The 12,433-nt window shown below is 41.9% G+C and overlaps 1 protein-coding gene across 3 annotated transcripts in view; it reads right to left on the bottom strand.

Annotated features, from left to right (window-relative positions):
• Positions 1-12,433, bottom strand: part of phkb (phosphorylase kinase, beta) — a 349,249-nt gene that overhangs the window by 20,935 nt on the left and 315,881 nt on the right. For 2 of the 3 annotated variants that reach the window (XM_087995880.1, XM_043706918.2), the window contains one exon: positions 10,006-10,208. In XM_087995880.1, coding sequence (XP_087852006.1) covers positions 10,006-10,208 — 203 coding nt within the window. Of the gene's footprint in view, positions 1-10,005; positions 10,209-12,268; positions 12,360-12,433 lie in introns of all 3 variants that reach the window. The other variant, XM_087995881.1, reaches the window with a different exon arrangement.

Below are 12,433 nucleotides of genomic sequence, written 5' to 3'. Positions count from 1 at the left end.
GTATAGAGGGCTGTTGTAGGCTGCAGTGGGACATTGATAGGATGCAGAGATGGGCTGAGAGATGGCAGATGGAGTTCAATCTGGATAAATGCGAGGTGATGCATTTTGGAAGGTCAAATTTGAAAGCTGAGTACAGGATTAAGGATAGGATTCTTGGCAGTGTGGAGGAACAGAGGGATCTTGGTGTGCAGGTACATAGATCCCTTAAAATGGCCACCCAAGTGGACAGGGTTGTTAAGAAAGCATATGGTGTTTTGGCTTTCATTAACAGGGGGATTGAGTTTAAGAGTCGTGAGATCTTGTTGCAGCTCTGTAAAAACTTTGGTTAGACCGCACTTGGAATACTGCATCCAGTGCTGGTCGCCCTATTATAGGAAAGATGTGGATGCTTTGGAGAGGGTTCAGAGGAGGTTTACCAGGATGCTGCCTGGACTGGAGGGCTTATCTTATGAAGAGAGGTTGACTGAGCTCGGACTTTTTTCATTGGAGAAAAGGAGGAGGAGAGGGGACCTAATTGAGGTATACAAGATAATGAGAGGCATAGATAGAGTCGATAGCCAGAGACTATTTCCCAGGGCAGAAATAGCTAACACGAGGGGTCATAGTTTTAAGCTGGTTGGAGGAAAGTATAGAGGGGATGTCAGAGGCGGGTTCTTTACACAGAGAGTTGCGAGAGCATGGAATGCGTTGCCAGTAGCAGTTGTGGAAGCAAGGTCATTGGGAACATTTAAGAGACTGCTGGACATGCAAATGGTCACAGAAATTTGAGGGTGCATACATGAGGATCAATGGTCGGCACAACATCGTGGGCTGAAGGGCCTGTTCTGTGCTGTACTGTTCTATGTTCTAAATATAGTGTCACCGTCGTGAAGGTCATAAGGTTTTGACAGCGATGAGCATTTCCACCTCTCCTACCATGCAACTCCACGTCAAGCGCTCCGTACAGACCAGATGCATAAGTAATGAGGTAAAGAGTAGAAGATTGCATGAAAAAAGTTGCTGTAAGAGCTATGACGGACAAAGTTTCATGAAGTGCACTCAGAAAAGCAATTCAAAAATAGGAAACTGTAGCAATAATCTAAATTTTCCAATATAGCAACTGTAGATGAACTCACTGTTGGGAGCTGTGGCTGAGCTTTTTTGTTGTCTAGCTGCTCATTTCACTCAAAGCTTCTTGCTCTTCTCCCACTAATTCTTCCAATTGTGATTAGGTAGTCCAAACTTACAGCACAGATAGCATGTTCAAAGTAGTTCACTTTTCAAGAGAAAGTGAGGACTGTAGATGCTAGAGATCAGAGTTGAAAAGTGTGGCACTGGAAAAGCACAGCGGATCAGGCAGCATCCGAGGAGCAGGAAAATTGATGCTTCGGGCATGCTCTTCATCAGGAATGGGTGGGGTGGGGGAATGGGGCTGAGAGATGAGTAGGAGGGTGGGGGTGAGCTGGGGGGGAGGGGGAAGGAAAATGGGAAGGTGATAGGTAAATGCAAGTGGGGGGTGATGGTGATAGGTCAGAGGCAAATGTTGAGCTGATAGGAAGGAAGGAAAATAAACAGGTAAAACTGTTGAAGAGGGTGGTGCTGAGCTGGAAGGTTGGTTCTGGGAGGAATTGGAGGATGGGGAGATGAGGAAACTGGTGAAATTGACGTTGATGCTGTGTTGTTGGAATGTCTCAAGGTGGAAGATGAGGTGTGCTTCCTCCAGGCATTGGGTGGCTTGGATTTGACAGTGAAGGAGGCCCAGGACTTGAATGTCCTTGGCGGAGTGGGAGGGAATGTTGAAGTGGTCGGCCACAGGGCGGTGGGATTGGTTGGTGCATGTGTTCCAGAGATGCTCCCTGAAACGTTAAGTCAGTTGGTGTCTTGTCTCCCCAATGCAAAGGATACAACATCAAGAGCAACAGACAGATGAGGTGCTTGGATATGCAGGAAAATCTCTGCCGGATGTGGAAGGATCCTTTGAGGCCTTGGACAGAGGTGAGGGGGGAGGTGTGGGTGCAGGTTTTACAACTCTTGCAGCAACAAAGAAAGATGGTGGGAGTGGAAGATGGGTTGGTTGGGTACGTGAACCTAACTAGGGAGTCGCAGAGGGAATAGTCTCTGCAGAATGTTGATGGGGTGGGGAGGGAAATATATTTCTGGTGGTGGTGTCTGATTGAAGCTGGTGGAAATGGTGAGGATATTGCACTGTATCCGGAGATTAGTGGGGTGGAAGGTGAGGTCTGGGGGGGGATTCATCCTTATTGCGGTTGGAAGGGTGGGGTTCAAGGGCGGAGGTGCGGGAAGTGGAGGAGATACGCTGGAGGACATTATTGACCATGTGGGAGGGGAAATTGTGGTCCTTGAAATGTGAAGCCATCTGGGATGTCGTACAGTGGAAATGCTTACCCAGGACCAGATACCATGAAGGTGGAGGAATTGGGAGTAAGGAATAGCATTTTTACAGGAAGTGGAGGGTGGGAGGAGGTGTAGACCAGGTAGCTGTGGGAGTCGGTGGGTTTGAATTAGATGTCCATGTTGATTTGGTTGCAGGACCATTTGCCACTTTATGACACTATTTGTTATGAAGATGTGGGTGTACTTTACCTTTAAGAGAGTTAAAACCTAGCAGAATGATCTGACAGCACCAAGTGTTCTGAACAAGGTAACAGTGTAACACTTGGTCAAAAGCTAGCTTAGCTGGTTGCCTAGAAACAACGAAACAGATTTGAATTAGGCCAATCAGTTTAAATTATACCCTAAAAAATACAAAATTCCAATCAAGTTTGAATTTAGTATATTGACAATCTTAAAAGCCAATGACACAATCCGATGCTTTGGGGTATAAGATCAGGGAAAATTGAACAGTTGGGTGGAGAACTGCGAAGCCAATAATGTCTGCAGACTGCCCTAAGAATAGCTCTCTTAAAGGTACCTTTATTGATTGGTAATCTGTGAAGCAAAAATCCCTAAGAAGATGACGACACAGGAAGATCCAAAAAGAAAATTCCACATCTGGCTGATTTTGAAATTTGAGATTTTTTCAGTAAATCTTAATCAGGGGATTTAATAGGACTAGTATTATTGAAAGGAAAGTAAAAGATTGGTTACAGGAAGGAGTTGTAATAGTTGTTCATTAATTATTCTCTGTTATACTTTAAGAAATAAAGTTGTTACTTTCACTTTAACTAGTTCTTGGCCTCTTAAATTTTCACAGATTACTGCATGGGAGAAATCTATTCTGTATTGCTGGTTTAAATTAAGCAGGAGGGTTTACCCCGTGTTGTAATATATTCAAGAATTATCCTGTTCTACTGGCCTCATTCAGTACTTCTTTGTTAGTTATTTTCTTGACGCATTTTACCAAAAACACCGTATTTCAAAGTTGCTGATTTTCTTTTTTTCCTCTTTTCCAATGCTCCTGCTTCATATACTTACTGGTTACTGACCAGACACAGTAATTTAGTATATGGATTATAGTTTCAAACTACAGCTGACAGGTCTTAAAATGTTACTTAGATTTGTAAAAACACTTCTGGCCTGTCCAGTCCTGTTTTGGATTTCAGTACCACTTTTGACATCAATGGTACTGGGCTTCCCTAGATAGTTGAATTACTCACATGTTCTGACTTACTTCCATTTACTGTGATGTTACTACTGGAATGATCTTATTTTTGAGTACTAGCCCATGTCTATTGCTTGCCTTCATAACTACATCAATTACTTTTGGAAAGCTTCCTCATTTGTCGTGATAAGTTTGGTTTGGTTGGTGCAGCCAATGTTGTTGATTACTCTCCCTCCTACCTTTATAGCGTCTCTTTAATTCCTCAGACAGTGCATTTGCTGGAATAAGAGAAACAGTCCAGTGAGAGAGCACAGGCTTTTATTTTAATTGCTCCCAAATCACAGATTTGTTCTCAAATCTGATCGGTGCTATCTTAATTCAGTAAATAATCCTGATGATTTGAAGATTTTTCCATTGATGCTCACATCATCTGGCATTTCCATGAGATTATTTTGATGGGACTTTATTAAATGCTTTAGAGCAATCAATAAGAACATAGGAAAGTCAAAATTTTAATTTCAATGGTTCTTCCTGCCAAGGTTTTTAATTTGGATTGTATTTCTTTTTTTTCACCTTTCAGAAAGCCAGCGAATGACTGAAATCGCTGCTTTCATTTTCTCTAACTCTAGTCATTAGGATTCTCTGGTGATCTTTACTGCTGATCATTAGGCTGATTGGTCAATGTATCTCACATTCTATTATGCCAGATTTATTTCGCAACTGAGAACACCAGACTTGGTTAGATCTGCAGGGATAACGACAGTATTTAAATCTTGTTGATGATTAGAGTCAAGGTTTCATTGGTTCCTAGTTTGATTGTTGCTTCAGTCTTCAGAGCATCCAAGTACTCACCAATTCTTCTTCATCTTCAGCATAAATTCCATTCCTTCTTGCAAAGTTTCTGGACATGCCTCTTTATTTTTGATTGGTCGTCAACTTTTTTTTTAATGTGGAGGTGCCGGTGTTGGACTGGGGGTGGACAAGGACAGAAGTCACATGAGACCAGGTTATAGTCCAACAGGTTTATTTGAAATCACAAGCTTTCAGAGCACTGCTCCTTTGTCAGGTGAGTTTTTTTTAATACAAGCACTTCTCTGGCTTTGCTCCTTTTCATTAATTGAACTATCCTTTGCTTTTCAAACATCTAATGGAACTTCAAACCGTTATCTTGTCCAAAATTTCATTAACAAGTTAATGAATTTTCTTCAGATCCAAGCTTTTCGTTACCTCAGTTGAAATGCATTTGTTGATTCCTGAACAAGACTGAAGGTGTCAAAAAGGTAAAAACAATGACTGCAGATGCTGGAAACCAGATTCTGGATCAGTGGTGCTGGAAGAGCACAGCAATTCAGGCAGCATCCGAAGACAGGCAAAATCGACGTTTCGGGCAAAAGCCCTTCATCAGGAATAAAGGCAGAGAGCGTGAAGCGTGGAGAGATAAGCTAGAGGAGGGTGGGGGTGGGGAGAGAGTGGCATAGAGTACAATAGGTGAGTGGGGGAGGAGATTAAGGTGATAGGTCAGGGAGGAGAGGGTGGAGTGGTTAGGTGGAAAAGGAGCTAGGCAAGTCGGACAAGTCCGGACAGGTCAAGGGGACAGTGTGGAGCTGGAAATTTGAAACTAGGATGAGGTGGGGGATGGGGAAATGAGGAAACTGATGAAGTCCACATTGATGCCCTGGGGTTGAAGTGTTCCAAGGCGGAAGATGAGGCGTTCTTCCTCCAGGTGTCTGGTGGTGAGGGAGCGGCGGTGGAGGAGGCCCAGCACCTCCATATCCTCGGCAGAGTGGGAGGGGGAGTTGAAATGTTGAGCCACTGGGCGATTTGGTTGATTGGTGCGGGTGTCTCAGAGATGTTCCCTAAAGCTCTCTGCTAGGAGGCGCCCAGTCTCCCCAATGTAGAGGAGACCGCATCGGGAGCAACGGATACAATAGATGATATTAGTGGATGTGCAGGTAAAACTTTGATGGATGTGGAAAGCTCCTTTGGGGCCTTGGATAGAGGTGAGGGAGGAGGTGTGGGCGCAGGTTTTATAGTTCCTGCGGTGGCAGGGGAAAGTGCCAGGATGGGAGGGTGGGTCGTAGGGGGGCGTGGACCTGACCAGGTAGTCACGGAGGGAACGGTCTTTGCGGAAGGCGGAGAGGGGTGGGGAGGGAAATATATCCCTGGTGGTGGGGTCTGTTTGGAGGTGGCGGAAATGTCGGCGGATGATTTGGTTTATGCAAAGGTTGGTAGGGTGGAAGGTGAGCACCAGGGGCGTTCTGTCCTTGTTGCGGTTGGAGGGGTTGGGTCTGAGGGCGGAGGTGCGGGATGTGGATGAGATGCGTTGGAGGGCATCTTTAACCACGTGGGAAGGGAAACTGCGGTCTCTAAAGAAGGAGGCCATCTGGTGTGTTCTATGGTGGAACCGCTCCTCCTGGGAGCAGATACGGCGGAGGCGGAGGAATTGGGAATACGGGATGGCATTCTTGCAAGAGGTAGGGTGGGAAGAGGTGTAATCCAGGTAGCTGTGGGAGTTGGTGGGTTTGTAGAAGATGTCAGTGTCAAGTCGGTCGTCACTGATGGAGATGGAGAGGTCCAGGAAGGGGAGGGAGGTGTCAGAGATGGTCCAGGTAAATTTAAGGTCAGGGTGGAATGTATTGGTGAAGTTGATGAATTGCTCAACCTCCTCGCGGGAGCACAAGGTGGCGCCAATGCAGTCATCAATGTAGCGGAGGAAGAGGTGGGGAGTGGTGCCGGTGTAATTACGGAAGATCAACTGCTCTACGTAGCCAACAAAGAGACAGGCATAGCTGGGGCCCATACGTGTGCCCATGGCTACCCCTTTGGTCTGGAGGAAGTGGGAGGATTCAAAGGAGAAATTGTTAAGGGTGAGGACCAGTTCGGCCAAACAAATGAGAGTGTCGGTGGAGGGGGACTGTTGGGAACGTCTGGAGAGGAAAAAACGGAGGGCTTGGAGGCCCTGGTCATGGCGGATGGAGGTGTAGAGGGATTGGATATCCATGGTGAAGATGAGGCGTTGGGTGCCTGGGAAACGGAAGTCTTGGAGGAGGTGGAGGGCGTGGGTGGTGTCTCGAACGTATGTGGGGAGGTCCTGGACTAGGGGGGATAGGACAGTGTCGAGGTAGGTAGAGATGAGTTCAGTGGGGCAGGAGCATGCTGAGACAATGGGTCGGCCAGGGTGGTCAGGCTTGTGGATCTTGGGAAGGAGTTAGAACCGGGCAGTGCAGGGTTCCCGGACTATGAGGTTGGAAGCTGTGGGTGGGAGATCTCCTGAGGTGAAGGGGTTCTGTATGGTCTGGGAGATGATGGTTTGGTGATGGGGGGTGGGGTCATGGTCAAGGGGGCGGTAGGAAGAGGTGTCCTCGAGTTGGCGTTTGGCTTCAGCGATGTAGAGGTCAGTGCGCCAGACTACCACTGCGCCCCCTTTGTCCGCTGGCTTGATGGTGAGGTCAGGATTGGAGCAGAGGGATTGGAGGGCTGCGCGTTGTGAGGGTGAGAGGTTGGAGTGGGGGAGGAGGGTCGACAGGTCGTCAACCCTACAATTCCAGCTAGCCTGGCTGGTAGCAGAGTGCCCCTAGCTCAGGGTTACAAATGATAGCCAATGTTGAATCTGTGGATTCTATGGCAGTGAAGGCAGATGAGTTGCGACCTGGGAAGAAAATGGCTGGATGGTGGAGGATCATTTGGGAAGAGAGTTTGTGAAACCTCCAAACATATATGGAGGAAGGAACAGGAAACCATTTCATGTTTACCATTTTACCTGACCAAATATGATCAAAGCGAATAGTTCTTATCAAGATATGAATAGGTGTTTGCAGCAATAGAGTCAGCATCTTGCTGGTATAGACATCCATGAACAACAGATGAATCAAGACCGTTGTCATCTTACTGCACAACCCATGAAATACTTTGAAAACAAACTATAAGAGTACAAAAAAACTGAACCCAGAATAATTGCGGCTTAGAATGTTAGAACATCAATCAAATAGGGAAAGCCGAAAATGTGTTTCAAGAGAAGTGTAGGTTATTAGTCAATAATCTTGGGTTATGTGAAGTAAGGTGGATGAGAGCTGAGAAGTACCAGTACAAAGAAGGAGTCATTACCTACTTGGGAGAGATAATTATAAAAATGAATTCACAGTAGCTCTTGATTATAAACTTTCCAAGCCTCTTTCAGATTAACGGGCTACTTCCCAGACAATTCTCCTTATCACAATAATAGGTACACCTTTCAATGTCAAAATTTTACAAATACATATCCATCAGATGAAAATCCTGAGGTTTTCTACAAGACCAAGCCAGCAAACAATGTGGTTCTCAAGACAACACCATTGTCATGGGTGATCTCAATGCAAAGGTAGGAAGCTCTCGCATACTAGGAATTGTTGTCCCACATAGTTTTGAAGAATACAACAACAGAGGCGTCGTGTGGGTCAATTGGTTCCAATGGAACAAGTAGACTATTATAAACAAACAGCTCAATCATGATCCAGGCTAAAGCTGGATATGGAGAAGTCCAGAAGATCAAATGTGAAATCAGATTGATTTTATTATAACAAATAGCTGTTTCAGAAACTTGCATTAAGGAATCAAAATCATTTCCTGAAGCACACTGTGACAGTGATCACATAGCAGTGGTTCCTATGACAAATATCAAGGTGAAAATTCCTAATAAAATATTAGGAAACTGAGGAGATTGGATTTTGAATGATTGGATTTTGCAACACTGTAGGTGGAAGAGACAACAAAACAGAAATGGAGTTTAACTTGATCATGCAGTTCCTAATGGAAAATGCAAAAGTTAAATTCTGACAAAAGCAAAGCATTTCAAGCAAAAACAGATGGCAGAAGAAATTGTGGATTTTATGGAAGAAAGTGGAACAATCATACTTGGAATGTAACAGACTGAAATAAAGAATAAAAAGGAATCTGCAAGTAGGATAAGTAAATTTAATGTGATTGCCAAGAGATTTATTTTTCAACTTATTATTTCTTGGGATGTTGGCACTGCCAGCAAGCACAGTAATTGCTTCCCACTCCTAAATGTTTTTGAACAGTGACTGCTAGACTGCTTCAGAAGATGGTTAAGAGTCAACCAGATTCCTGCGGCTTTGGAGTCACGTGTAGGCCAGATCAGGAAAGAATGACAGATTTCTTTTCCTAAAGGACGTTAGTGAACCAGATGAACTTTTGACGACCACTGAAGATAGTTTCATGATTACCATTTCTGAGACTAGCTTTCAATTCCAGAATTATTAAGTGAATTTAAAATTCCTAAGCTGCTGTGATGGGATTTCAACTGATGTCCCTAAGGCATTAGCTCTCAATTATTAGTCCAATGGCATTACAACTATGTTACTGTTGCCCCAACTCAAATGAAGGATGAAGTTAGAACTGTTATTCAACCTCACTTCTTCCACCCAGAAAATCCAAAATGTTTGGATCACCTGATTTAATTAAAAGGTGATTACTACCAATCTTACCAAATAGTCCAGAATGGCAGTTAAGATGCATAAATACATTAACAGATGTTATCTAACCTCTTACTACACTTTTCAAGAAAACATTTACCCAGAACATTCTGTCAAAATAAAGACAAGGCTAATGGTGCTTACTGTTCTTTATGTGCAAAGGTTACAGCATCTTCAGACAACACAATAAGCAAGTAAATGTGAAAATCGAAAAGATGATATTTAAGCTGCTCCAAGTTAATTTTCCAAAAGTTATATGTCACTTTCTGGTTCACCACTGAAATGTATTTGGTGGCACGAGGGTCCTACACTTGCTAAACCGACCACAAGAATTTAGTGCTTTCCTTGGATCTACTTAAGTTAACTCTACAGGTATTTATGCATATGACAGAAATGCTTAATGATGTGCAAAGTTAAAGATCATCTCTGGGACTAAAAATTACTTGATATGTGTGAAGTTTCATGCCATCAGGTTTTAATTGTTGAAAAGTGCGATATCTAGTTTTTCTTTGAACTTATCCTCTATCCTTTTTCATTCTCTTAACCCAATCCTTTTTACTCTTTGTTTCTGTGCAACATTCAGCACTGAATTTGCCCAGTGTAATTAACAAAGTTTTTCTCAATCTAATTGCTACTAAATTCACAATTCTTCAATTTGATTGGTTAGGAAGTACATAATTACATCGCACATTTATTCAGTAATTCCTGGGAATTTGCAAGGCAAAACAGTATTAAGAACAGAAAATTAATTTCAGGGAAGTTTAACTAATAGCATTTATTTCTACAGCAAACAGGTCCAACAACTACAGAAGAACATAAGAACAAGGAGCAGTAGCAGACAATTTGAGCCTGCTCCACTATTTAAGACAATTATGGCTGATCTCATCAGCTCCCCTCAAAATGATTATGCATGTTAATGTCTTTAACAACAAAAATCAGTATTTCAATAAAGATTCGCTGAAAAGTCAAATAATATATATATATTTAACATACCCAATTCTAAATTTCAGCATCCCGTGGAAGAGTTCTGGAGAATTAGAGATAAGCCAACCAATATGAATGACAAGTTCCTGTTGAAGCACTGCCTCCCTTTCATCGTGCTGGGCGCATTTAGTGTAGACAATCTTCTTTATGTCCGTTGGAGACAAGGGGTTTGAAATCACTGCCTCTTCATGCCCGAACACTCCTATTGTAATCTGGTAAATAGCAATGAAGAAAGCTTAGTGAGTGAAAAATCTATTCATATAGTACATGTACACATAAATATGAACCATACTTTAAGTATGATAAACTCATTTTTGTAAAAAGTGCAATTATTTACAGACAGTTGTTCAAAATATAAGCTATATTCCCTCTTGAGTTTATAAAGAGGTTCAAAAAATGATTAACCAATTAAGAAATTTTAAAATGCTCATTTGTCATGTATACAGGGCAACCTCGGCTATCCGAACATCAATTATACAAATTTCAGATTATCCAATCAATGTCTCAATGTCCTGTTAAAAACATCATCCGTTATCCAAGCATTCAGTTATTGGAACACTCAGTTATCCAAACAAAATACTCCCTGCTCATTTTGTTCGGATAATCGAGGTTGTTCTGTCGTGGATATATAAAAATGTCATTAAACCTAGGCAAGAAAAGGCAAATGTAGAGCATTAAACATGCCAATTTTCTGGTCCTTTTTAGTTTTTACAATTAAAGTTTTAAATAATTTTACGCTGTTTAAAAGTTGGTCTCCAGTTTGGTGTGCGAAAGTGAGTTGACACCACTATTCTAATTATGTTGGAAATAGCTCATAAGAACACTGCAGCAGCACATGCACAACATTCATTCACTCATGGTGCCATGTTGAATGCGATGAAAAGCCTCTCCCAGATGCTATATATTCCTTTATAGCTGTTCACTTTGTTTCTATTGTATGTTATTCTGACATGTGCTGACAAAAGAAGCAGAAATTATTTAACAAGGATTTTGAACTTATTTGTGAATGCTGAAAGTGATTTGTCTAATATAGTGAGGAGGAAGTGCTTAGATATTAAGTCAGTCAGACTGCAACTCCCTTTAAAAATAACTGTGCAATGTCTAAATGCTGAGGAAAACATCTACTATTTAACTAGTTTGCTGCATTTTAAAATAAAATGCTCTGCTAAATTAATAGGTTTGTTGAAACTTTATTGCTGGAACAGCACAGCAGGTCAGGCAGCATCCAGGGAACAGGAGATTCGACGTTTCGGGCACAGGCCCTTCTTCCTGAAGAAGGGCCTGTGCCCGAAACGTCGAATCTCCTGTTCCCTGGATGCTGCCTGACCTGCTGTGCTGTTCCAGCAATAAAGTTTCAACTTTGATCTCCAGCATCTGCAGACCTCACTTTCTCCTCTAAATTAATAGGTTTACCAACCTAGATATATGTCCAAAAGAAATGCATGGCTTCAGGAGTGTTACTCTTCATTCTTTGCATAAAATTATCGAAACATTATGGGTAATTCAAATGGGAGACACTCTGGTGCAATGAGTTAGAACACAGCTTCCATCTCTGGAATCTGAGAATGAATCCAGCTCTCTCAATTGAAAAGACAAAATTTCTTCTGTCTAATAGGTACTAAGCAAAATGGAATTCAGTCAAATTTCTCCTTATAGACAGGAATACACCAAAACATTGCTCATATCTTTCATTTGATTTAAACATTCATACTAAGGAATTGGAAGAGTACATATGCTAGGGGACTCTCACATTTTCACAGCTGATCTCTTGGATAGATAGAGAAAGGAAAATGGTAACTACACAAAAAAAATCTTAAAACATTCCCTCATTCAAATGAATAAATAAGACAGAATTGTTCTTCCTGTGATTTTGTTCTCTACAAATTGGCTGACATGCTTCCTTTCATTACAGCAAAGTCTTTATTGCAAAATGTACTAAATTAACTGATGCTATTCAGGATTTGCTTAGTTGTGGAATGTAACTTGGTTCTTTCTGATGTTCCGGGAAAAGAATTTTTCCACACATAAGAGCAACTAAAATGAGTCATCTCCTGACTGACTGAAAGTATGGGCACTCTTTACACAGCATGGGAATAAAACATAGCATGGTTTAAATTGAAAGTATTTTATTATTTTAGATGACTTACCCATGATACATAAACATTAGAAAAAATTGACTCAGGAAAAGAATTGCAAAATTAATATCAATATTAAATAAAGAAAGAAAATGTATCAAAGAACTGTTGTACTGATGAGTAAGGTGTATACTTACTTGTTTACCCTGAACTAAAACCCTAGTAATTGATGGAGCAAGGCTGTCCACTTGTTTACCTAAAATACTTGCAGTGAGGCGTACATTAGACCTGGTAACAAAAAAACATAATTCTACTAGATATTGGCTGTATAAGATAATGTAAAGTATAGTCAACTAATCCTG

This window comes from Chiloscyllium plagiosum, unplaced genomic scaffold (assembly GCF_037043375.1).
Source record: "Chiloscyllium plagiosum isolate Xiang-an unplaced genomic scaffold, Cpla_swu_hap1 HiC_scaffold_17, whole genome shotgun sequence".
Classification (NCBI taxonomy): domain Eukaryota; kingdom Metazoa; phylum Chordata; class Chondrichthyes; order Orectolobiformes; family Hemiscylliidae; genus Chiloscyllium; species Chiloscyllium plagiosum.
This window is presented reverse-complemented; position numbering and strand designations above follow the sequence as displayed.